At 39.8% G+C, this 27,712-nt stretch overlaps 1 protein-coding gene across 1 annotated transcript in view; it reads right to left on the bottom strand.

Annotated features, from left to right (window-relative positions):
- Positions 1–217: 217 nt before the first annotated feature.
- Positions 218–27,712, bottom strand: part of ephb6 (eph receptor B6) — a 63,882-nt gene continuing 36,387 nt past the window's right edge. The window contains exons 5-18 of the mRNA XM_021322894.2: positions 14,445–14,600; positions 13,803–14,074; positions 11,385–11,466; positions 9,371–9,495; positions 9,123–9,285; positions 8,510–8,624; positions 8,366–8,421; positions 7,590–7,706; positions 7,261–7,508; positions 6,948–7,166; positions 6,708–6,857; positions 3,354–3,538; positions 3,098–3,256; positions 218–1,563 (exon numbers count right to left, since the gene is read on the bottom strand). Of these exons, the coding sequence (XP_021178569.2) occupies positions 1,458–1,563; positions 3,098–3,256; positions 3,354–3,538; positions 6,708–6,857; positions 6,948–7,166; positions 7,261–7,508; positions 7,590–7,706; positions 8,366–8,421; positions 8,510–8,624; positions 9,123–9,285; positions 9,371–9,495; positions 11,385–11,466; positions 13,803–14,074; positions 14,445–14,600 (2,153 nt within the window). The 3' untranslated portion in view covers positions 218–1,457. The remainder of the gene's footprint in view (positions 1,564–3,097; positions 3,257–3,353; positions 3,539–6,707; positions 6,858–6,947; positions 7,167–7,260; positions 7,509–7,589; positions 7,707–8,365; positions 8,422–8,509; positions 8,625–9,122; positions 9,286–9,370; positions 9,496–11,384; positions 11,467–13,802; positions 14,075–14,444; positions 14,601–27,712) is intronic.

The raw sequence follows: 27,712 nt of genomic DNA, 5'->3' as shown, positions 1-27,712 counted from the left end.
TTTTATGTAAATTCTTGTAGTTTAATAAAACATTCTTACAAAAAAAACCAAATAAAACTTGAGCAGCTTTTTTTGTACATTGTGATTCAGTATTTCTAAATTATATTTATAGAATTATTAAAATCTCTAAAAGTTGTTCCAAAAACTTTAAAACGTTACCCTGTCACTGTAATTACCAGAGCTGACCTGAAAGAAAAGAGAAAAAATAATATCCGCCTTTTTTTTTTTAAATAAAATCATATTTATTTTACAAATTTGCACAATTACAGAATAGTGGTGAACCCTTATACAAATTAACAGCTAGAAGTGTGTGTAGCCTGACACACTCGTCTCTAACACACACACACACACACAGACACACTCACTCACTCACAAATACACACATACCGTCATATTACAGCAAAGATCCTGGTGAACGCGACACCACAGCCTCCCGTACAACACACAGACGCTCAGGCACACACGTGCTCCTGTCCAACTGCCACAAAGCATTTTTCTCCCTCCAGGTGTAAATCAGATCAGATTTTGTCCGTCTTTCCCATTTCTCACATTCACCTTGCTCCAGTGACTCGGTGTCTTTACTCAGGCAATCGAACGAAACAGAGGTGAAGTGTGAAATATACACGTGCGGGGCTGCTGGCTTCTGTTTCTGTCACAGCTCCGGTGAAATTTGACAGTGTGGGAGCTTTGTTGTCACCGAGGTGCTCCACGCTGAGAGTGATCCGTAAGAAAGGAGCTGCTTTAAGACCCTGGATATGCTTTTTTTTTATTTATTTCAAGGGACACAACATGGCTTAGAGTGTTCGTACAAAAACATTTTGACTAAATTTGAATTTGGACTGGTGTTTCGTCACATATTGCATGAACACTAAACAAACTTTAAATTTTTTCTGAAAGCAAACAGTGGAATCTCATTCAGCCACCGTCAGCTGCTTAGGTAGTTTGGTTGTTTAAGTAGAGAGGAAGTAATACAGCTTTACAAATAACTAAAAAAAAAAAAAAAAAAAGCTTTGATTGTCTTCACGCAATTCTTTGTGAGGAAGGATCTCCTTGAGCTTTTTATTTTTCTAAGACGAACTTGTTATGGGGTGAAATGGGGTGGAATCATTGGAGAGGAGGTGGAGAGAAATAGGGCAAAGAACGATGAAGTAAAGACAAGCACAAAAAAAAAGCATCTTCAAAGTCCTCCGTCTCAGAAATTTTCCAAACCTCAGTTTGACCCGGACTTCAGCTCCCATGGTGCACCTGTCGCCTGTCATTCGGTGAGAGGGGTGTTCAGTTACCGTGGTGTATTGGGTTTACAGGAATATACAGTTCAGAGTGCTCCTTTCTAGCCGATTCTCTGTTTTTGTTTTGGTTTACAAAATGCCCCCATGAAATTAAAAAGTGTTGCAGAACCAGACGCAACAAGCAGAGGGAACGTGAAAACCGGAACAGATTGTGCTGCGGACGGATCCTCAGACCTCCACCTGGCCCTGCATCAGGTGGGAGCGGAGCTGCTGGGCTGCGCTGACGATTTTCCTCTGATGTCCCAACAGGTTCACACCGAGGTTCTGGACATCTCTGAGAGAGAGGAGAGGGGGGGGGGGGGGGGCAGAGGGGGAGTGCATTAACAGTGAGCAACAAGCTGTTCAGGGGAATCAAGGGACAATTGTTGATGCTTTTTATTCATATTCTGTAGGCTCAACCCCAGGGCCATTCCAAATATTTACTATTAGTCCACTTTATCCATTCCCAAACCAGTTTGGAGGTGTGTTTTGGATCGTTATTCTGTTGGAGCATGTAATGGTGTCCAAGTGTGAACCATATGGGTTGAAGATTTGAAAATCTGGCCGTAGTCCTACTTCTTTGTTGTTCAATCCCCTTTTGAATGGTTTGCATTGTTTCAATGCACCATTACCACTGACCCTCATCATGATGCTCCCATGACCATGCTTTACAGTTTGGTGTGACCAACGTGAGGTTTTAAAACCTAAGAATGCTTTACAAATATACGTCTTATAACTGATTGCCAAACATTTATGAATTAAGGTTTCCTCCAAAAAGACATTTCATCTGTCCTTTCCATCCCACAGATAATCTGTAGATGGAAGAAAAGATTATTAAGAAATGTCAAGGAACTATCAACGAATGGATTGAAATTGTTTACCAGATTTATGTTATGGAAAGGATCTCTTTTTCCTGCCAAATTGAAAAAGGAACATTTTATAAGATCTGGACCAAATGGACTGAGTATATAAAACTAATTAGATCCGACTTCACCTGATTGTTCTTGTGAAATATGTGTCTTGACCTCTAATGTCTTTGTGGTTATCATTAATTGAGGTGGTGCAATTCCCATTAATGTTCGATTCTGTTCATTTTTGTCATCGTTTATAACTAAGTTAGTGAAATTCTGTAAAAATACCAGAAAGGCAACATGGATAAAATCACTTGTACTTTATGTTTTTATCCTCAGATACAATCTTAAATGGGTAAAGCCATGATTACTGAATGTGATGGAAATCTGTCTTTCTAAATAAATAAAAAATAAAATTAAAAAATTAAAAAAAAGAAATGTCAAGGAGGCCTGGGAGCTCATCTGAATGATTACCAGTAGAAAGATGAATAAAGCTGGTTTGCAATTTAAAAAAGCATTTGATTACTCTAATAAAAAAAGGTCAGTCCAATGATTATTGAAAAGTTTATGATTTATTTTTGACATGCCACTTTTGTTAAAATATTACAAAGTAGCTATTCTTCTAAAACTTGACACCTCTGGATGTTATCATTTTTAGGATGAGACCTGCAATATTTCTGAAGCAAGTTTCTTGATTGAACAAAAACAATTTGAAACCAAGTCTGACCGGGCTATGAATAATTTTCAGCCAAATTATGCATCCCTGAGCCAGTGTGCATATTTTTTCCTCCCCTTTGAATTAGAGGAAATCCCTAACAAATTCAAAATTGTGCCCCAGATTGTTGTTTCTATTATTATTTTACCAGTGAAAACGATTGGTTCAAATGCATAATTGAAAGATCCACGTGAATATGACATTCATGTCCGTCATGAGTGCATGCAAGCTTCTCTCTGGACAGAAATAGCCTTTTTACTTACTCCATAGTGAGTCTGCTGACTCTGTCTAACGTGTCTATGTTTGCTCGATCAAACTCCTCCTGATATCGCTCCATCCTCAGCGCTTTCAGCCAGTCGCCGACTGTCACCACCGCCGTTAAGTCCGTGGGGGTGGGGCTGAGCAGCGGCTGCGAGCAGCTTCTGTAAATGTCAAAAACCAGAAAATGAGATATATTATGAGTGACGCACGTTGCCCATCAGCTGATGCCCGCCACGCGTTCCGAAGCCGCCGTCTCACCGAGTCGGCTCGGCCTTGAGGGAGGCGGGGTGCCTGATTAGCCGATCCAGAGAGGAGAGGAGCTGGTCGAAGCCCGGCCGTTCCCCCCGTTCGGCCTGCCAGCACTGAAGCATCAGGGAGTGGAGGGCAGGAGGGCAGCTGTGGGGAGGAGGGAGCCGATACTGATCCGCCACGGCCTTCATCACCTGCAGACACACAGGCACGGGGAGGCATCGGATGTATACGCAGGGAAGATGATGTGAGACGTGTCTACCGGAAAAGGTCACTGTGTGCTTGTAAGAGCAGCTGAGGAAGAATATGGAGATTTTAACACTTTGACATTTTGTGAGCTATTAAAATATGCATGAAGAAGAGGCAAAGAGCCCAATTATGTTGCATCAGCATGTGTATTTTTTTTCTCCAATCGTACAACACTTCCGTAAAGTAAACAGTGATAATTCTTTATTTCACTAGAAAAGAATGATATAACGGCATTTAGAAATTATTCTCACAACATTTTGTTTGACTTTGCTGAGTAGTAGTTAATACAACCGGAGCACGGAGAGTCGCACCATGCATCTGTCTAACAGGTTTTGGAGTTCAGGTTTCTGTATCTTTATTTCATGATTTGTGTCACAATTTCAGTTTTTGTTCATTTTTATGTTTGGAATCAGCTCTGTCACCTCTCAGCCGCCATCCAATCAGCTTAGTCATCTCCCTGCAGCTTCACCTGCTGCAACCAATTACAGTCAACTCTACTCACCTGCCTACATATACCCCGCCTCATTCATCCACTCACTGCCAGAACGTCTCGTCTTATGTACACTGCTGCTTCGACCTACCCAGTTCCTGTATGTTCGTCTTGCTGGACTCAGACTCTCTGTTTGTGATCAGCACTCACTGTTGAAGGTTTCCAGTGTCTGTGTGATGCTCAAGTCTGCCCCGTTTCCTGTGAGGTCCTGCTGCCTGCCCTGCCCGCTCCGGTGAGCCTCCTGCCTGCATCATCTATTCAAGTCAGCTTCTGCCGTCTTCACCGGCTCACGTTAGTCACTGTCTGCTGCATCTGGTCAAGTCAGTTTCTGGCTGCTACTCCTGATCAATCCTGGTTCTGCTCATTACACCACCTGTATCCTCTGGTCTCCAGCCCATTCCTGCCTGCCTAGCCCATCTGCCATTATTCACATTTTTTACCCAATAAACCTTTTTTGATCGTACTCCGTGTCTGGCTTGAATAACAGGTTCAATCTGTATAAGCGTAACAATTAGAGTTATTTGTAATAGGTTTAAGCCACCTTCACTGTCAACCTAAGGGAGGTTCAGCCAGAAAGAGTCTTGTGGATTGCATCGAGAATGAATGGTTCCCCACACTGCAAAAAATGATCTAAAAATAAGTAAAAATGTTCTTAAAATTAGTGTTTTAGTCCTAGATTTGAGCAGGAAAATAAGATTATCTGCCAAAGGAATGAGTATTCTGACCCCTAAAATAAGATAATTAGACATCCTGCACTTGAAATAAGATGATGGAGATGAGTTGTTCCTATTTTAATTGCAGAAATCTTATTCTATTGGCAGATCATCTTATTTACCTGCTCAAATCAAGGAAAATGCAAACATTTTAAGATAATTTTACTTATTTTTAGTTATGTTTTTGCAGTGCATTTGGTTGTTGGGGTCCTAGAGTTACTCATAGTAGAAAGCTGTTGGAGAACTCCTGCCATTATATTTAGGCTTCAGGAGAGAGTTTGTGAAGGAGGAAAACATGAGCAGGAGATCATTGGGTTATCACCACAAATGCAATGTGCTTCCCATGAATTGTACAATAGTTGCAGGAGAATTCATAAACATGTTCGGGGAGCCTTGGTGACATCAGCTGACGAAGGTCAGGAAAAAATCAGGTTTTACATTTTATCAGCATGATTCTTTCTGATCACAGTTACCAAGACGCACCCATCTATGGTTGAAACTGAACTGGCACAGAAACCACCAATCTATCAGGGGAATTTCCAGAGATGTTGCCCACAGATGAATAAATCATGCTATGATTGTTTTGCAGAATGCCATTTGGGGTGCTGTTACATCTCCAAGGTAGATGTTTTAAATTTATTTAAAAATTGTGTTTTCCAGAGTCCCATTTAATCAGCAATCACCTGTGTCCCATTTAAAGGCTGTGATGTTGCACTTCAGTGCCTCTTGCCTGTGTCATCAGTGCAAATGCCTGTTTTGTCTGTGTTTATGTACACTTGGTCAGACCGTGTTGGTAGGGGAGAGCTGCCTTTTGGTTTAACCCCAGCTTTCTCCTGTTTATGTGATTGTTAGGTTTAGGTTAGTTTGTAGGTTTGTACTTTTTTTTTTGCTTTCATTGTTGTTAGGTAAGTTCTTCTTTTATTTTCTGATTAGGGTTGTTTTGTTTATGTTGGGCTGGGCTCTCCCTGAAGTTTTAACCGTCTGAATTGTAAATAATTGAATACTAATAGTAAATAAATATTTAAAAGATAACTCAGCCTCCTCAATCCCCTTCCTCATTTTATGTCCGTCCCATATATCCCAGAGACTAAGCCAGGGGACGTAACAGGTGCTGTGCAGCACCCTGTACAAAAAACCCTTCATCTGCATCCTTTGATTGATCCTGATAAACTGAAGAAAGTCTTGGTGGAGCTCGTTCCGTCACAGCTGGGCTGAAACTGATGGTGAAGATGCAAAAAACCTCATATATAAAGATAAGATTGCTTTCACACAAGAACTGAGTTTTCAGGATTTGCCACAATCTAGCCATCTTCTAACCTTCATTGATGCCGTCTGTATTAAAGGGGTATGATCTGTGTGTTGTTACTCCCTATTTCTACTATGCTTCCTGCGTTATTCTCAAAATTCTTAGGCGTTGACACTTAATTTGATGTATTTCTAACAATCCCAACAGTTAGGATGACTATTTCACAATCAAAAGGTTGGAGGGTTCATCCCTGGCTTGCACAACCCACTAAACCTCAAACACTTTCAGATATTTCTGGTCTTCATCCATGTCCCAATGGGCAATTAATTATACGGCAACTGACAATGAAAACACAAACATAAAGCAGCATTTCACGTGAGGGCATAGCATTGAATGCAACAGCTGCAACCAATTGAGGGTTAAAAACAAAAGAAAGTCCACTGAAAGCATATGAAGTGCTGATAAGCCCGACATATATACCCTTTGGTATGCAGCTTCTGCGAATGCTTTTAAAGCAGGCAAACATACAATAAAAGGTTCTGGATACACGTTTGTGCTAACTGATGAAAGGGAAACGCTGAAATCCCCTTTGTGGATCCAAGGTTACGTTAAAAGGTTGGATCTAAGAGTGGAGTAGCTAACTGCTCACCAAGTCCCTTCCTCACCTCTTGATTGCTCATGTCCCAGTACGGACGCTCTCCGTAGGACATCACTTCCCACATCAGAATGCCGAAGCTCCAGACGTCACTGGCTGAGCTGAACTTTCGATGCTGAAAAGCTTCGGGTGCGGTCCACCTCACAGGAATCTTGCTGCCCTGATGGAGGACGCAGATTCACACTGTCAGGCTGCCAATCACTGACCAAAGAAACCAAATGAGACGAGAGCCGAGGTCCCCGAGGCGCACCAGAGAGGCAGTGTACGTGGGTACGTTGTGGTCCAGACCCCTCATGAGTCTGGAGAGGCCGAAGTCGGAAACTTTGCAGACCAGGTTGGAGTTGACCAACACGTTTCTGGCAGCCAGGTCTCTGTGAACGAAGTTTCTCTCGGAGAGATACCGCATCCCGGCGCCAACTCCCCTGAGCATCCCAACAAGCTGAAGGACACTGAACTGACCTTCGTTCTCCTGCAGAGGAAGCAGAACAGAAGGTTTGATTTGTAACACGGAGTCTGACGGTGAAGACGGCAACAGAAAACTCCAGAGTGTGACGCTCGCTCACCCTGAGGAAAGCATCCAGGGGCCCGTTCTCCATGAACTCAGTGATGATCCTCTCCGGAGGGGTCCGTGTGACAACCCCCTCCAACTTCAGCACATTGGGATGATCGAATTGTCCCAGGACCCCCGCCTCACTGAGAAACATCCCCCTCTCTCTGTCGGACGCCCCCCAGCGAAGAGTCTTCACAGCCACCAGGACTTCCCTGCGGCCCACGGGACGGTAGCGTCCACGAGACACTTCACCGAACTGGGCTGAATGGGGCGACAAAGTCAAACCAGTTTCACCAGAGCTGAGGACGTGACAGCAGAGGCTCAGGAGGGTCTCAAACCTACCTGCACCGATCACCTCCTCGATCTTGATGTGGGAAGGATCTATTTCACGGGCAAATTCTTTAACCGCCTCACTGGGGTCCTCATATGTAGAAGGGTCCACATAATACTTGACACCGCCTGGAATAACAAATCAAATCTTAAAAAGGAAATCAAGGGTTTTAGCCAGGTATTGACACAAATAACTTATTATTGTTAATTATCATCACAATCTTGGGAGGATCGCCATTTGAACAAATACAATTACCACTGATTTAGTGTTTATATGAATAAAGATAAATGTAATTTAACAAATTATTTATGATTTTGCATCTTTTAACCTCCACATTGTGTTGGTTAAATTGTTAATTTTATGATTCCTTTATCTTAATTTCGTCTCTTTGGGTTTTATGAAAATCACGTGACATGGTTCGCTCCAGTAATTTCCATGTCGGCGATTTGGACCAAAAACTGAGATTTAGATAAATTATCTTATTACTTGTGGCTAGACTGCAAATGTTTTAAATATTTGATCATATTCTTAGCCTTTCTCAAATAAATGTTATATTTCAAACAAAACTTTTTATGTACCGCTCGTCTGTGCCTGGTAGAAAACATGTAAAAAACGCAAACAATAAGCATAAACATTTTTGGGTTTAACTTTGAATAGAAGCATTTTGTCTGGAAAGTTTTAACATCAAACGAAGCAATTATTGGGGGAAAAAAATCAACAATTTGACCATCTGATATAGAGTGTGTAAAAAAACCTAATCAGGTTTCATCGAAATACATACACTCACCCCGGTTACTGATGTACCTCTGAAGCCTGTCGCTGTACGGGCTCTCTCTCCTTTTGCTGCAGGGTGAATAAAAAGCGTGTCATTTCTAAAAGATTAAGATAACTGACAACACAAATACATGCACGTACGTTGTTAAAGACCCACCTTCGAAATACAACCACCACAACAATGGCTGCCACCACGAGGAGAAACGCCGCGCCGCCCATCACCGAGCCGACGAGGAGAGGGAGTCGATTCTGGATCTGCTGTGAATGCTCCTCTGCGGGACACACATGATTAGAGTGAAGCCAAGATGCTCCCAAACCTCTGCTGTAGCAGGAGTCTCATTATGAAGGCGTCTTTAAATATGAAACTGCACATAAAATCTATCTGTGCTCAGTTCAATATGTCACTTTAATTGCTTATTAGAGCATGATAAATAAACTTCAGGTGCACTTTGTCACGATTCAAAATCCAAATCCTAGTCTTCCAAGTTTAAGTATATTCTTTAAAATAATAAAAAATAAAAATTTCAGAAAGAAACAAAATGTGATATATATTTTTATGCTGGACGTAAGATGGGATTCTTGAATGAAACAAAGCAAAACAAAAACTAAATCTGGATTATAACCCTGAATCAATTTATGACTCCTTCACGATGTTACAAAAGAAATCTAAATTTAGTTTGTTAATAAAAAACAATAACTTTATAGTAAACTCACTAAGATAATTGCTTATCAAAGCATTTTTTCTTTTACAGTAAAACAAGCTGGCGTACCTAGCGGCAGCGTTGTGAAGTAGATGGTGTTGCTGTATGGACCGTAGCCTCGTTCGTTTCGTGCTCGGATCTGGAAGGCGTAGATGGAACCGGGAATCAGGGAGTTGACCGTCACCGTGTTGGTCTCGCTGTACACCATCATCGCGCTGTCCACGTCTGAACCCTGAGGCACGAAGGTAAAGAAAGTCCTGTTCATTCTCTTTTACTGAGTGAAAAAAATGGGACAGATATGAAATGTTCAACCATGCCTTGTCGTAATATCGCAGCTGGTACTCCAGGATGTCACCGTTCGGTCGATCCGGCTGAGGCCATGACAGCGTGATGGAGTCAGGAGCTCGGCTCAGCTGGTGCAACATGGGAACCGTACTGGGAACTGTGGAGGACGAGATAGATTGTGATTTCAGCTAAATCCAACCTCAAGAAAGTTTAAATGTAATACAAGAGCAGCAAAAATGTTTTAAGAAATTTTAGCTGCACTTGACAATTGTCCGGGAGACAGCCTTTAACATCCTCCTCAAGGAGGGCAAGTCACACAAGGTCGCAGAGCAGGCTGTTCACAGAGTGCAGTATTAATGGAAAGTTTAATGGAAGGACAAAGTGTGGCGGAAAAGGTGCACAAGCAACAGGTATTATCCCTGGAAGGCTTGCACAGCCAAAATCATGCAAGACATCGGGTTTAATTCACAAAATGCGGAATACTGCGGGTGTTTAAGAGCCACCACATACAGACGTATCCTGAACACCGGCTACGGCTTTTGCATTTGTGGTTTTAAGCCACTGAGTTAAGGAAAGGACACACGATTGTTGCTTAGTGATCCAAAGTAAAAAAAATCATTTAATGTTTTATTTGAAAAATAAATCCTCCAGTGTCTGGAGGAACAATGAAGAGGCAGAGAATCCAAAATGCTCGATCTTCAGTGTGAAGTTTCTACTCAGTCATAATTTAAAGGAGCAATGTCGTCTGCTGGTGTTGGCCTTTAACTTAGCCGAGTTGAGAGGCTATGTGGTATCTTCAACAGGAAGACGACAGACAACAGAACCAACAATGGCAAGCAGAAGGCTGGTGTTTAAGCAACACCTGACGCCTCAGCAGAGCCACAGGGCGTCTCCATGCTACGCTGCACTGATGCAACTATTCATGCAAAAGGATGCCTGAACAAGTATGGAGCGCATATACTGTCCAGTACACTGATCGACTTTTCATTTCTGTATTTAAAATAGTATTTTTGCTATTCTGATGTAATATTCAAATATAAATTGAATGTGGGTTTTTCATTAGCTGCAAACCTTTATCATTAATGCCGAAAGGAAATAAAAAACACTCTAACTATATCACAGTGTGTAATAAATCCATATCACATCCAAACCTGCTATCCAATACCAACTTATCCGTGCAGGGTTTATGCCATATATTAGTTTGCTTTTTTAAATTAAATTGTAAAAATGAAATGTACTTTTTTGAAGACGTTATTATTCATTCAGAAGTGTGTGTTTCTGAGAGGATCAATACAGTAAATTGGCTTGTGTTGGCGTGAACTGCAATTAGCTGAAGGACATTTAATTAAAGTGAATTAAAATATACCAACAATGAACTAGAACTTGCTTACAATGAATTATCCTAATGAAATTATATTGCAACTGTATTAAATCCTAAGCTCCTAACTAGTCAAGTTGTGCAGAAAAGGAAAAGTAACCACATGGGGGCAGTGTTACTAAACCTGTGGAGGATGTTCATCAGCGTCTATAAGTGGAGTTTTATGGAGCGCCAAGCAGGATCTTGTTACAGTCACTGTGCTGGGCTGCTGGCAAGGCTTCTCAAGCTACAGACATCACTTTTATTTAATCAATACACTCCAGAAGGCCTGACACAAAGTTTTTAAATCATTTAGACAAATTAAAGTTCCTCTTTGTTGTAATTGGCTTCTTGGAAAGCGATACAATCATGCAGTTGATCCGCACGACGCCTAGTTTCCCTTTCGTCTCCCAGCTCATTTGCTTTCATCTCTCTTTCTGTCTCTTTGTCTTCCCATCTCTCATTCGTCCCTTTCTTCCGACTAGGTGATTATAATGAGATCTGACAGGACGCTGAAACCCTGAGCGACCCCTCGTCCAGAGAGCGGCAAGAGAAAAGATGGGGCTGGAGCACCGAAAGAGATAAAAGAGGAAGGGGGAGAAAGCCCCCCACACAGACAGGATCCGCACATGCAGAGCTTCTCGCTTTCTTTCATCTCATCTTTTTCATCCTCTCTGTCCCGTTCTTACCTGACTGGCTGGTGGTGAAATTGATGCTTGTGTATCGAGCCGGAAAAGGACTCAAAGATGACACCTCATTCATGGCTTGCACCTGTCAATATGAAGAAAACACACACACACACACACACACACTGATGTGACATTCAGAGTCCACGCTGACATTTACGACATGCGTGAGAAACAAAGACAGCCATTCACCGTGTCAAGTCAACACATCCTGGTGAATGGGAAATATCTCCCATGATTAATAAGAAATAGGCCATGATTCCAACTGAGCTGTGCAGAGCTAAATAATAAATGTGTGTATTTGATGATGTGGAGCTTTTAAATGAATTCAGCTCATACCCTCTCACATAGAGGTCTCAAATCTCAATTTACAACCTGTTTCATTGATCAGTCAGAAGAGAGAAACCCAGAAAAAAAGAAACGCTCAGTAATTAGAGCATGTGCAGCACGAAGGAGAAGATAGGCTTTTACTGAATGAGCAAGGATTCTGGGGTGGCAAAGAACAAAGTTGAGCAGACATCTAGAGCATATTGGCCAAGTTGGGGGTTGACTGACATTTATTTCCTCCCCTGTTGTCAGTGACAACGTTTACGCCTTTAATTCATTTAATTAATTCAATTAATTCCTTTACAATTGGAAATATAAAGAAATGGTTTATGGTGCTTTGGCTGTCAAGCAGAGGCTAAATTCGATAAAGATCGAAAATCTGAATATACTCCATAAAATCTATCTAAAATTTAGGTGTGATGCAAATTAGCATTATTAGACATGGGTGGCACTGATAAACACATTTTCCAGTCACAGTTAGGCAGATTATTTTAGTAATGCAGCCTTTGCTTCAACATGGCTTTGAAAGTGAATTTTAACAAGTATTGCTGTTTAATCCACACAGCATTTATAAAACTTTTATATAAAGCTTAAAACTGCAACCAGATATAGGTCACACTCTGACCACTAGGTGGCAGTAAAATGTTTCCGTTGGGATGTGTCCTATATACATCAAAGGGCCCCTCAGCTCCAGAAATACCGTAAGTGTTTTGTGATAAAAGTTGACAAGGGTTTAAAAACTAGAGCTGCCTGGGGCTCATACTCCATGACGATTTCTCTGTTTGTCGTTTGGTTTAGAGGATTGTATGCAAAATGGCTGAAGTTGGTTGGCGGACCAGCGTTTTCCTTCTCCAGGTGGTTGAAATATTTTATGTTACTAGCATTAATTATTTATAACTTCGTTTCATCTTAAACACTGCATAGAAAAAAAGAACAGAGGGGCGTGCCAGTAGGCACCCTTCTTGTCAGCTTATATTCAGTAACGGCCACAAAATGACAAATAGACAATAAGAAAAATGTAAAAACCGAACAGTGCTTCCCCAGTATACATGATGATGACATTAAAACATCGTTTTATTAGCTATGGCACCAATCAAGAATGCTTATTCTCTAATATAATAATGAAGGCCTGCAGCCTCAAATGTGTTTCACACGCATTCAGTCCACACAGCCTCAGAAAGATTGTGCTAACTCACTGCAATAGGTTTATTTTGCCCAAAAATGTTTTCCACTTGGTAAAAACAAAATAAATTAATCATAATTAACCACACAATTTTTAAAACAATGGGTCATGAGTTTAAAACGGTTATTTTATTAAATTCCTGTGGCAGCTAGCTGTGCTAACCTTAGCTTGGGATCAAAGAAATGGAGATTCAGTTTTAAGCTGTTTTATTCCAATCTTTCTTGTATCAATTTTTAACATATGCTTTTATATTTATTGCTTTTTGACATATATATTTTTTGTCCTCATCTTATCTCTCCCCCTTATGCTTTGTAATGTTACTGTTTAACAAAGTTTGTACCTCCCCCCCCCCCCCCACACACACACACATGCAAGTTTCCTTGTTTAAATACAAAGGACTTCCATTCATTTTCAACCCTGACCCTAACCGTTACCAGTACATACCTGACCCCAACCTAAACCCAATTGACACTATAGTCCTAAACTTAACCACCAAGAAAAGGTCCTCCCTTTACGTCAAAGTCCTTACTTCATCAATCAATCTTCTTTACTTGTTCGTGTATTTGTTCTACCATTTGTTACTTTACTAGTAAAATGTGCAAAAAAATCTATTATCATCCATACGCAGTCTTTAGGTTCTGCATATAATTGAATTATTCTGGAACAAATTACTCCTTCCTCAGCCAGAACTGACTTTGTTTAAACCCACAATCAAACAAATCTATTGCTATCTTTTTTTCCTTGATACCTAATCAAAGGACAGTATCTACAAGGGGAAAAAAAGCACCCCGATATTCAATCTGCATTGAAATCTTTGGCTGTGATGTCTTTGATTTTGACGCAATGACAGCCAAAACAGCATCTTTTGTTTCCTTTATGGACTATTTATCATCACCTGAAGAGACACGTACCTGAATGAGATAAGTGACCCTGGTCAGCAGGTTATTGAGGGTTACTTTAGTCTGTTTCAGGTTGGTCTGTGACGGGCTGAAGGTCACCCCCTCTCCACACCAGGAGCATGCAGCCGGGTTGCTGAAAGTGGGGGAGGGGCAGATGCGACAAACTACCCCGTACCACACTTCACTGCGGCCTCCCATGTCCATCGGAGGACGCCACCTTAAGGAGACCCCACCGTCGCCGCTTTCATACTCCCACGTCGGAGAGACTGGAGCAGAAGGAGGAGCTGGGGAAAAAACAGAGCGAGCGGGAGTGTTCGACATGTATAATATAAGCAGAAGACACTTAGACTGAAGCATCTGCTGAAAAGTTTATGACATAAGAAAGACTGCATACTGGCAAAGTCATTTATTCATGTATAAAAGTAACGGAAAGAAGGTCATAAAATAGCTTGATGCTAATGCTTTTTAAGCTGAGCGAGAACAGAACTTTAATGCTTCCCAGCTTTGTCTTTTTTGAAGGTGCAGTCCATAAAACAAGCTGGATTTGGTCACTGACTGCGCATCTTGATTATTTCAAGGGTTTGACTCCAGTGTGGCCTCTTGCACATCTCCAAGAGATCTGGGGTATAAACAAACAAACACACAAAAGCTCACTTGTGCAGGCGGAGGAGTTGGCATCACTGGCTGCCCGATAAAAGCCGCTGCGACATTCGCACACACTCGATCCCTCCTGGCTGGTTCTGCTGTTGGGGGGACACACAGAGCAGGGATCGGAGCCAGAAACAGACTTGAAGTAGCCCACAGGACAAGCTGCGGAGAGACAAAACGGGGCACCAAGATGGTTGAGCATTTTCACGGTGCAGAGTAACGCAACAAATGTGATCGCTGATCCTCGTAAGCCACAAGTCTGCAGCAGTTTAGAAGCTATTATGAAAAACGTACAGATTGGCACTGCAGGAACATACAACGGGGTTGCCACCTTAAGCAATGAATATGCGTATATGCCAGCTTCACAGTTGCCAAAACAATTGAGAAGGATTTGCACAAAATGACTTGTTAGAACAGGATCTGATATGATTTCTCTATTTCGTTATTCATCCTGGTCTTCTTACTCATTGCTGAATCATGAGCTCAGAAAGTGGAAGGGTGCCAAAGCTGTGGACCTCCTTCCTCTCGCTGTGGTTTAAATTTTATGACTTACACAAGCAGTAGCTAAGAACAGCATATATTGGAGATGGTAACATGGATGATATTAGCTGTATAGAGAAAGGAAGGAATAAAATAAAAGAATAAAACCAAATGTCTTGGTCCTGTTTACCTATAAGTTAATTTTATCACTGTAGATAAGATATAGTTGCTACAGGGGGTTGGTCTAGCAGCATATCAAAACACCCAAAAGGCAGTGCTTCAAAACCGTAGTATAGAGAACATGCACATTTCCTTCAAAAAACTGGCTATCTTCAATAGCAGTGATGTGTTTGAAATAAAGGATGAAGAACACAAATGTAGGAAGCTATTTAAAAGGAAATAGTATTTATACAACATGTTAAAAAATGTGTTTTCAGGGTTAGAGTGGGCGAAAGTGATCAACACTTTTCGCAGATAACAGGAAGGCTTTAGTACAATAAGCGTCTGCCCTTGCTCTGTTTTATCTCTTTAAGCTTCAAACATCCTGCTGTGATGGAGAGTGATGCATTTAGAAATGATTGCAGTGTAATGGAAATCTCAGATTTATTTAAGACCCACACTCCCCAGATAACAAGCATTAAAACCACAGTTTTAGCAACGATAGTCAGGCTAACACTGCAAAAACAGTAAAATGTTCTTAAAATTTGGGTTTTTGTCCTTGATTTGAGCAGGTTAATGATATTATCTGCCAATGGAATGAGTATTTTGACCCCTAAATAAGACAATTAGACATACTGCACTCGAAATAAGACGATGCAGATGAGTTGTTCCTATTTTAAGTGCAAAAATCTTATTCCATTGGCAGATCATCTTATTTACCTGCTCAAATCAAGGACAAATACATTAATTTTAAGAAAATATTACTAATTTTTAGTTCAGTTTTTGCAGCGAACTGTGCTAATCATTAATACAGACGTCAACTCCACAGTCATCTCTGTTACACATCTGGAGTCGCATGCCGTTTCCTTATGTTAACAATTAATGACCGTTCACAACAGAAACGTCAGAAAACCCCAAAACTTTGAATGATGGTGTTTTTCTATCTCCTTATGCTGAAGTTCTTAAAAACAAACCATTTAGGCTAGGATACGTGAGATGACACTTCTACAAAAAAAACAAATATTGGAAATCATACTCAAAAATTCGATCAGTGCATCTTTAGTCTTAATTATCTGTGGGCAACCCTTCAGGAGAATCATCTTCTAGTAAGATTGTTCCTAAGACTTTACTGGCTGGTGCTGAGTTGCCACTGAACTATTTCATGGAATTAAAGAAACGTCTGTAGTAAGTAAATAAACAGGCCTTCAGATGTGGCTGTTTGTGCATGCTAAATGTGTGAGTTTGAGTTTTGAGTACAGACTCATTACTTCTTTATATTAAGGGCTCCTTGAGTCAACCCAGTCGGAGCCTCTCTATAGGAGGGGTGCTAAAGACACTATTGGCCCTGGCGAAGGTTTGCATAGGACATCTTTTTTCTATGTGGTTGAGGGGCTGACAATAACACTGAAAAAAAAAACGTAAGGAATAAAGAGTCAAAGTATACAATTTTATCATTTCAGCTCAACCACATTAAACAGTCTGAATGGTCTGAATTGTATTCAGAAGTCATGTCAGTGTTTTAGGTTATCTTTTTTTATTGGCTTGGTCAGTTCTGTCCTCATGATTTTTTTTTATTTTATTTTTTTAAGTTTTGATTTAGCATCACCTGTGGTTTCCTTTGGTTCAGAAGTTCACAGCGGTGGAATGCTGTTTGTCACGTAGCCCAGCACTATGATTTACTTTGGTTTTACGGAGGATGTGGCCCAGGTTGAGAAGAGCACACCCAACCCACCGGTGGAACGTGTAGACAGGCCATTTTCACACAGTATGAAAGACCTGACTATTGGGCTATTGGGCTGATTTGTTTGAGCGACACAAATCTCAACGTTTCTTTGCTTTAACCCTTATTTTAAAGAAAACAAATTGAATGAAATCCTGTTTGTGCTTCAGGAACTGAAGTAAGGCTGTACGATTTAGCCAAAAAACCAAAGTTGCGATATATATACACAAGCAACAAAAATGGCCTTGGACTTTTTAAAACAAGACATGTAACTGTTTTTTTAATCAGAATATTATTATTCAACAAAATAGCTTGTTGAGTTGGACGTCAATCCATGTTGAACATAAAGTGCAACCAACAAACAAGTCTATGTATTAAACAGTTTGACCGGTACTTAATGCTATGATGAGATTCCTGAAAGTTTCTGGTAAAAACAGTATGATTGTATAAACTCTAAAACAAATAATGAAATTAGATTATCTCACATCTGCAACTCTTCCCTTCAATGTGGAGGCAAACCCACTTTAAACATGTTACTGACACCTAAAGTATGTGTCTTATCATGAGACATCATTTTCTTAATTTTAAGCAGATTAAGGATAGCTAATCCCTGCCTTCTTCTTCAGAGCCCCTCCATACTTATTGGCACCACAGGCAAAGATTTAAAAAAAAAAAAAAAAACTTGAAACAAATTCATCTTTCACTGCAGTGAAAGATGCAGTAAAAGATGAAAGTATTTTAGAAAAATACATCCTTTAATTTGAGGACATTTATTCAGTGTGAAAAAATAAATTGAAAATATTTCTCTTTTTTTATCACCAGTATTGGCTTCCTGAATAAATGTAAAAAAAAAAATTTAACCAAAGCATTTTTTTTTAAATCAAACTTCACTTCAAATTGAACAGGACGTGTATGAAGTTTCTTTTAGTTATCTGCTACTTCAAGTTTCCATGGGGAATAAATATGATGTGACAGAAAGGCCTATTTCCCTTTGACACTCTACAAAATGAGAAACATAAGTGTTATTAAGTTATAAGTTATTTTCAGATTCTACACCCATATCTGCAGTCAGAGCCACAAGAAAAGACGATAAAGATCCAGGTTTATCTTTTTCCTGTTCACAGTGACGAAGATGGTAGAAAGCTTAAACAAATCTCTAAAGAAAATACATGTGGAAGCTGTTCTTAATACAGAAAAAAAGTGTTACTTTTCAAAACTATGGCAAATTCAGACAAAGATGTAGCATGAAAGCTAATTTCTAAAAATCTTTTTGTGTCATTTTAACTTATAACTTAGGTTGCACATCAGAGTTGGTGTTAAACTAAGGCTTCAACACAAACTGCAAACAGATCTGACTGAAAAATGCATTTCACAATTATTTTTTCTGATAATTTCTTAGGATTTTACAAACATTTTAAATTATTTTTGTCCAAGCAGCTAATGGTGCGATAATCTCTCAAGATAACCTAAACGTCTTGGATAAATCCAATAATTTTTCATTCATTTTCTCTAATATGTAACATGTTTTATTTTGTCTTTTTTTAATGATGTTTCAAATTAATATTTCATTTTTCATGCTCCGTCTTTGTGAAGCACCTTCGAATTTTTGTCTGCAAAAAGTGCTTCATGAATAAAATTTGCTTACCTACGATCAAAATTTTGAAAATTACGTTTGCAAGCTGTACTAAAACTCAGATTTAGCGCTCAGAGTGTGACCAAAAAGTAAAATATATATATATATATCTTTAGACAGACAGACAGACAGACAGACAGACAGACAGACAGACAGACAGATAGATAGATAGATAGATAGATAGATAGATAGATAGATAGATAGATAGATAGATAGATAGATAGATAGATAGATAGATAGATAGATAGATAGATAGATAGATAGATAGATAGATAGATAGATAGATAGATAGGTAGATAGATAGATAGTTAACAATTCCTGGCATTTTTGTCACAAAGACATAAAATGTCACAGATAAAACAAGGTGCCACAGTTAGTTTTTCAATTTGTCTTACTATTTCCTTGCAAAGGATTATTTAATTGGATAAAAGCTCCCCTTTGGGCTCAGACTGCAACAAAGAAACATTCTTTATGGATTGCTATTGTACAACTCCAAAAAGGTTTATCAATCAATAAGTAATTAGAGTGAACAAAAGAAAACCATAGAAAGGAAAAATAGCTAAACAAAATAGAGAAAAATGTTAAAAACGTAAAAAAAAATGTTATCTGAATTATTTAAGTAAATAAAGAAAACAACACAACACCTTGTGACAATAACTTTTTTAGATAAGAAGAAGGGCTTTTGAAAATAACCTTTACAAAAGGAGATGGAATTGCTTTATAGGGATTGTCACCAAGCTCAAACACACACATAATAACAATTTAGGGCTGTAGTTGCAGATAGTACTTCAATTTTAACTATTTAGAACATTCTATAATCTTTTTACAGACAGTGTTCTCCATGTATTATTATTATTATTATTATTATTATTATTATTATTATTATTATTATTATTATTATTATTATTATTATTATTATTATTATTATTCATACTACTACTACTACTACTACTACTACTACTACTACTACTACTACTACCAATAATAATAATAATAATAATAATAATAATAATAATAATAATAATAATAATAATAATAATAATAATAATGTTGTTGTTGTTGTTAAATATGTACAATAATATGTAAGATAATGTGGAAACATAATACGGAGACTTAGTATTTACATATTTACATATTCAAGAGAGTTGGTAGAAGCGGAATCTTATATATTCTCACTCCTTAACCGATTTTTATTTTCTAAATAATTTGTTATGATTGACATAGTTCCTTGCTCATTGCCTATCATAATATGTGTCGGTAAAATGTGATAAAATGAAATCGATAGGTATGACAGCTTTCTGTGGAAAAGCTGCACATGCTATTTCTGTCTCACGCAGACATTAAGCACACCGTTTGAGCCTGCCCCCGCCGACGTTTCTCAGTTTTAAAAGCAATCTGGGAAAAGGGTCAACTGTTAGCGTCAACTATGAGACAGCTGAGGTTGAGCTTGGAGACACGTCGCCTCCTGCTGCAACCTGCCAGAACCTCGACCGCTCTGAGAGCAGCAGAACACAGAGTCTGCAGCCGGCAGGTTGCTCCGCCGTCGCTCTCACACTCCGCGCCGAGGTATGTGTGAGCGCCTGAAGCGGTGTCCATTACAAGATGCATCATTTAAAACAGGTTTACTTTGTCTGGAAGCTTAAAGTGGAGTCTGTGCATCTGGAGAAGCTCTCCTGCATCTCTCCAGGTGCAAATGGAGCGGCTGATACCACCAGAACCAGCGGCTTCACACCAAAGGGTTCGCTCATATGTTTTTAACCACCCTTAAAGTACTTCTTTAAGTTGGAGGATGAGGGACGATGTGTGTGTCTGTTCTTCCTAGTCTGCAGGGAGGGAATGTCTGACCTTATTTATATAACCTTGTCAGAGACATGCAGCGCGTCTCAAGCTTTAAATGCTGAATGAGGGTGTACGGCTCTGTGTGTCTGTGTGCGGTGGTTTGGCAGCGTGGGAGGAGAAAATAAGAAGGCAGGACGAGAAAGAGGGGAGGAATAAACAGATAAAAGGCTTTCTGTGTTCTCACTTGCCTCTGAAAGCTCGCTCAGCGATCAAACAGGTGTGAAGTGGGAAAAAAAGGAGGCGGCAGGAAGAGAACGAGTGTTGAGAGAGCACAAGAGGGAAGAGGTGAAACTCAGAGATGGATGGCAAAGGAAGGACAAAAGGAGGAAGGATGGGATTTTCTAGATCAGCAAAATGTTGATTTGTCTTGTAGTTCAATCAAAAAAAAGCAAATCTCATTTAATATTTATTTATCAGACAAATAACTCAAATGATTTGAAGGCTGTAGCTAAAGCAGACTGGAATCCTTAAAGGTATAGTGGACCATTTTTTGCCAGCTTCGAGTTTAAGGGAGTATCGCCTTATCTACTGGTTGTCCCACATGCCAGTCGCTGTAATGCGCTCACGTAACGCCAGTGTGCAAGCCCGTTCCCCGTTAAGTTTCTGCATGCTGGCTGCGCACTTCTAGGGTTTTAGTATGTGGTTAGCTTCGGTGTTTGCCGTTCATTGTAGCGCCACTGAGCTCACTGTATACTTTGAAAATAGCTCAGAGTCGCAGGAAGCAAACTGTCTCAGAAGTTTATGGGAAGAAGAGGAAGGCCTCAGGAGTCTCTGCATCTGGAGAAGCTCTCCTGCATCTTTCTAGGTGCAAGTGGAGTGGCTGATACCACCAGACCCAGCATAGAAAGAACTAAGACCGTTTCTACCATGTGTTTGGGAGATTTTTTTCATGCAATCCCGCTTTGGAGGCAAACAGTTGGTAAGATGGTCTTGCACATGTGCAGTTATTCAAAAGGGGAGTTGGGAGTTTTCTTACCTACATTTCCGGAAAAAACTGGCCTCTATACCTTAGATACCTCTGCAGTATTGTGTGCGTATACTGGTACTGTACAGTACATGAAGATCCGTTACAGTAGGCCCATATTTTCAATTCAATTCAATTTTATTTATATACCGCCAATTCATGATACATGCTATCTCGAGGCACATTCCAAAATCAAATTCAATCAGATTATACAGATCGGATCAGATTATACAGATTGGTCAAAGAGTTTCCTCTCTAAGGAAACCCGGTAGATTGCATCAAGTCTTGACAACCAGCATTCACTACTCCTAAAAGAGCGTAGAGCCACAGTGGACAGTCGTCTGCATTGTTGATGGCTTTGCAGCAATCCCCTATTTCTGCTTCAAAAAATCCTCTCAAATGGGATTTGCTTTAAAAATCATCTTAAGGTAGTAATCTATGTGGTTGCACATCTTTTTCTAACGCAGATTTTCCTTCTACTCAACTTTCTATTAATATACTTAAACACACAGAAGGGTGTCAGTGAATGTCATCTAGACAACTGTCAAGTCAGCAGTCTTCCCCATGTTAGTGAGTCACAAAGTAATTTCTGGAGCAGATGATCGTGGCACCTTCAGGTCCCCTGAAACTGCACCAAAGCTGAGCCTGACTTTTGCCGATTTCATATGACTTCTCCTTGGTGTTGCACAAGAAACCCAAAGGTTGTGAACTGATGCAGGAGCTTGCAAAACCACGTCGTCATCATATGCTATTTCCCAAATTGTTTAGATGTTGAACTAACTTTGAAGTAAGTGAGCATTAAATAATCTCTAAAAACTTCTCTCTCCTTATTGTGCCAAAAACAAATCGCTTTGGTAACCCTAATTGATCGGAACGAGGTAAAGTGCGGTCGGATTTAATGTCGATTAGTGAAAAAAGGTCATGCACCTTTTACTACAGTGTGTCAGGTTTCGACGGCAGGTGCGACGGACGGTGGAGGAAGCTGCAGAAGAATGCACAAGGAAAACAATAACAGAGAAAGAGCTTCCTCCATCATTTATATCCTCGCTGTACATTAACAGGCGTGTTCCCGTATGGCTCTGACACAAAACATGACTTTGCTACGAAGGCTCTCATCATCCCCACCAACACGAGCTCCAGCAGCAGCTCGGCCCTCCTCCTCTTCCTCCTCCTCCTCCTTCTACTCATATCCACCTGATTACATCAGCCAATGAGAATGCAGGCCCTCTGCCTTGCCGCTTGATCTGCAACCCCCACCTTTGCCCCAGCTCCTGTCCTCCCTTTCTATCTGTTTCACAAACTATTAGACATTTATTAAACATCAACATTTTACTATCATAATAATAATAAAGATAAAAACTCCGGGCAAGGAGAAAATATTGTGCTTTGAGAAATCAGATGTCTGTAAAATAAAATGTACAAACAGCTAAAATAATGGTGTGTTTGTCAGTTATTCTCCAACTATAAGAAGTTTAATAGTTGTTCTTGCCAATGCCAGTTTCATGTTGTAAAGGATACAATAATTATTAAAGGACAATAAAATGTATTAAAGCATGGCCAAGGAACAACAGGGAAACCAGCAGGTGTCAGAAGGAGTGAAATGCAAAGGATTTGTTCGATGAATACCACACGGAAAAAGCAAAAAAACAAAAAGATTTAAATCATTTTCCCCAGAGAAAAACCATAAACCGAAAAACAACAAAATAAAGATGGCGGCGAGGTGAGTAAGTGGATGTCAACATAATACATTGCAATGTAGATCAGTGACCCAATTTCTCTCTTCTAGTCCGTTTTTCATGTACTCATTCCCCTCTTCTGGCTCCCAGCGTAATCTCTCTCTCTCTCCCTCTCTCTTTTTCCTGTTTTTTTTTTTTTTCGCTCTGAGATGCAAAAACAAAAACACACAATCAGATAAGCCCCAGCACAGATGCGACCACGCAGCAGGAGAGTCCAGCACACACCTGCCCACCTATAAGGGCCTTTAAGTTTGTCTCTCTGGTCCTCGTCTTCTTGACATTCTGCATTTCTGGCTAAGGCAAATCTGCTCTCAGTTTTCATCTAAGCTCCAGCATCACACTCCCAAATGTAAAACGTAAAGGCAACATCACCTACTTTTGGATTTTCTCACCCAAAATGAGTCGTGTTGTTCGTACAGTTCGTTCTGGTGCTGATAAAAGAAATCATTTCTGCTCTCTGTTGCAAACCGCGTTTAGTCCGACGAGGTAAATTGATGTGAAAAATCCTAAAAGATGAAGGACTTCCCACGAATGGAATAATGGCCCCCGCAGTCTTTGTCAAGCAAACATCCATGTTAAAGAAAAGGAGATTACCAAATGCAAATGATGATAATTGTAGCAGTTCTTTTCACTATGATATTTACCTCAGACCTGGACTCATTAAACTTTTGAGAATCTGCAGTTTTCAATGAGCAAATTATGCCTTTTTTTTTCTCCCCTTTTGTGCGCCGCTTCTGTCCTGGATAGAGGAGAACATTTTGAACCACATTTAATTAAATAAACCCTCTGTATAGTGATACTGAGTACATTCAGATCATTCTATTATTCCATCTGAGAAGCACACATTGGAGCAAAAACACATCAATTACACGTGTTCAGTCTAAACAGGCATGACTCAGACGTGCAAACTGTTAGTTTTTTTTTTTTTTTTTGAGCTACTTGGGGGATATTTGTATGTAGAAGTTGTTTGAAAATATATATTTATAAAGCTAAATTATTTTATCCTTTCAAGTCCTTTTGGTGTCATTACTCAGGCTCTTTAGCTTTTTCTTCTCTGGTTTTTCACCATTTCCACTTTGTTTGCCTGCCAGTGCCTGAATGGGTGTGTTGGCTCCTTCTGTACAGTCTGACAAGCCGTCGGCTGTCATCTGCTGCTCGAGCCGCTGATTAAAAAAACCAGTCAGTGTTTTGGAGCTCGAGATGTAGCCGGTGGACATATAGATAAACAGCTATGGTTAAATATGCCAAGACGCCACGATCTGTCCCAGAGCTGTTGTTTTCAAGCAAAAAAAAAAAAAAAAACGTTGTTAATGAGACGAGTAGCTGCCAGATTATATAGCATAACGGTTTCAAAATGTGCCGTTGTTCCTTCTCATCTTCTTCTGCTCGAATGTTTCCCGATAAGTTCAAGAGATGACGGGCTGCTAGAACTAATGACCCTTTTGGTAGCCCATATATAAAGCAAGCTAAATGAGCAGAAACCTTGCAAAGTGAAATAAACAAAACAAGCAACACTATATTTTTTGTATTATTTTTTTGTTTAAGCAGCTGCTATAAAAAGATTGCTAGTTGTGATATCATCATAGAGGGGAGATTTAAATAAACATCTAAAACTGAACCCAAATTCATTGGTAAACTGATTTTATCTAGTGTTTTTGCAGTCATGCTGACCACTCAGTAAAGCCTCATTTGCCCAATCACACACACCAATCAGTAGCTAAGAAACTTGGACTTAGGTTTACAAGACAACTTCTCATCTTACTAAGCCACAGTCTGACATTCATTATGCTTCTTTTTGTAAAAGCCAACTTTAGCACTGCAGCACAGCTAGTTACCATGGGAAGTTAGAAAAGCAGTATTTAAAGTACAGGGGGTGGGGACCTTTATAGAAATAAAGAAACACGTGTCAAGGCCCATTTATGCTTAACATTAAATATGCAGACAAATACTGATGGACACTTCTCAATGCAACAAACAGAGCGATACCACCCAGTACTCAAGGGGGCGGTGTGGCGCAGTATAGCAGAATCTAAAGAAGAAAAAACGAAGACAGAAAAGGCAGATAACATGCTGTTGTTATGTATTTAATGCCAACCTCCATCTACTGTGGTGCCCTCTTTTTATGTCTCTCTGAGAACGTACATTATCAGGATTTTCTCCACCACCATGTTTGCTATTGCATGAAACGTGGAGTCAGAGGCTACCTCAGAACTGCTCTGTACTGCCTACATTGCCCAAGAACCACTCCAACTTAATACTTGCTTTGAAAGCATGAGGGAAGTGACAGAGTGGACAACGGTATAAATGGACGCACCTATTTTTATTTACAGTGAGCATAAAAAGGCCTCTAAACTGAATCTCCACCTTTTCTTCCAGCTGTTCCTGTTTATCTTAAAACTGGCCTCAGCATTGCAGCACAGCAAGCAACTATGCTGCTAATCAGAGAAGCAAGACAGAACATCAAAGCAAGAGTCAGCACCAGAATCAGCCGTTTAGCATTGGTAGAGAGGACATAATAGGTCTTCACACCTTAAACCATGCTGCTTAACCTAGAATTGCATTCTTTTTTTTGGAAAATGTGGTAAATGGTAAATGGCTTGTCCTTGTTGGTCCAAAGGACCCCAGAGCGCTTTACACCACATTCAGTCATTCACCTATTAACTCACACACAGAGGTGTGTAGTAACTACATTTACTCAGTTACATTTATTTGAATAACTTTTTGAACAAAGTTTACTTTTAGGGAGTGGTTTCACTGCACTGTAGTTTTTACTTTTACTTTAATCATATTATCACTCTAGTATCACTACTCTTACTTGAACAAAATTTCTGGCTACTCTTCCTGCTGTGAGTAACTTCATGAATGAAGAACACACAAACTTGTTTTAACCAAAAATGCACCAGAGAGGCAAAAACCTAGAGTTTATGTTAAAGTGAGACTTCTTATTTGTGCAAAAGCCTTATTATTTTAATGTTATTTTCTGTCTGCTGAGCTCATTGAGCCATTGGGGGGTCTAATGAACGTACAGTAGATATTGTCATTGGAAGTACTTTGCATTGTTCTAACATACTGTATATACATTAACTGCTGTAAGTGTTGCTTTCAAGCATGAAGCAGAAATAAATTATTTAGAGAAGTTTATTCTGCCTGAATTTGTTATTTTGCAATTATGTTATTCTTTGCATATTTTTTATATATTCAAAATACCAGAATTTGCACATAACCTTACAGTTTTGTCTTGTCGATTACATAATTTTTTAAATATTAAATCATCAGCTGTTATGATTAATTACTCAGTACTTGGGTAGCCTTCTTACTGAGTACTTTTTTACTCTTACTTGAGTAATTTTTTGGCAGACTTCTTTTTACTTTTACTTTAAAATATGTTGAAGTTTTTGGCTACTCTACACACCTCTGCTTACACATCCACATACTGGTGATGGTGAGCTACAGTGCAGCCATAGCTGCCCTGGGGCAGACTGACAGAAGCAAGGCTGCCAGACAATCGGTGCCACCGGGCCTTCTGACCATCGGCAGCAAGCAAAAGGGTTGAAGCGTTTTGCCCAAGGACACGATGACTGAGACGTTTAGAGCGGGGATTCAAACCGACAACCCACCGGTTACGGGACGGACCATTTAATGGGGAATGAACTGGCCTTCAAAACAGGTGAGATCTATTTCTGAGAAGCATTTTTCTAACAAAAAAACAATGGACATTTCCTTATTTGAATGAACAGTTCCTCACAGTGGCTTGATGGTCATGGACACTTTATTTGAAGTAAAAGATTATTTTAGCTCCAACTAATGTCATAATTAATGTTTTTGGTAAAGGCCTTGGTGGAAGTAACTAAAAAAGCAAACAGTCAAATTGCTGAGTTTCATAACGCCACATTACCCACCAGAGCAAAAGTCTGTGCAGCAATGACTCCTATGCTTATCTATGATAAGCTAAAATGGTGTCATTATGAAATTAACACTTGCATAACAAATTTCTGCAACTACTACTACCATGATGTTTGGTCTGCATCACTCAGCTTTTAAACAGACCACCAAAATGTTTGTTATCGACCTTCAGACTCTGCATCATCATATTTGAAATAGAGAAATTACAGAAATTAGAGGCAGAAAAAGCTAAATTAGGAAAGGAGTGAGTTAAGCCCAAAATACAAACAACAGGCTGCAGCTCACTATAAAGCTCACAGGACTGAAGAATCCTTCTGTTCTCTTTTCTGCACGATCAAACAAAACTTCATGAAGCCTCCTCACTCCTTACACTGCAGTCCTGAAATATTATATAGACCTTCTATAAAGGAGAGAAATGGGCAAACATCGGATTGATTTTGGGCATCTTGGAAAGATTTACCAGCCAACCCAGATTTCACTGTTTCCAGAAGGTTGCAGAGCAGGAGAAATGTGTCCGTTTATCAGCCGGACCATTTACTGTTATGCAGCTTCGAACTCTTTGGCTGACCTGTGGCTGTGTTCCGCTCGTTCACTCGGGTCATTTCAGCATAAATCATGTAAAAATCAACACCTTAATAACTCTGTTAATAAAACACACCGACAGCTCAAACCTATTTATCACACAATATCTTGGCTTCTTTGCACCATAGGCATGCCTTCTCTACCATTACATTCCTTATATATTTAGCTTTGACGGCTTCAGCGGAAAGCATCTACGGCGAAAAAAATGAAAGAACAAACTGACCACAGATTCTTCTGAAATTCTTCTAAGAAGATATG

Source organism: Fundulus heteroclitus, chromosome 3 (assembly GCF_011125445.2).
Source record: "Fundulus heteroclitus isolate FHET01 chromosome 3, MU-UCD_Fhet_4.1, whole genome shotgun sequence".
In the NCBI taxonomy this organism is placed as follows: domain Eukaryota; kingdom Metazoa; phylum Chordata; class Actinopteri; order Cyprinodontiformes; family Fundulidae; genus Fundulus; species Fundulus heteroclitus.
The sequence above is the reverse complement of the archived record's forward strand: the minus strand, read 5'-3'. Positions and strand labels throughout refer to the sequence as shown.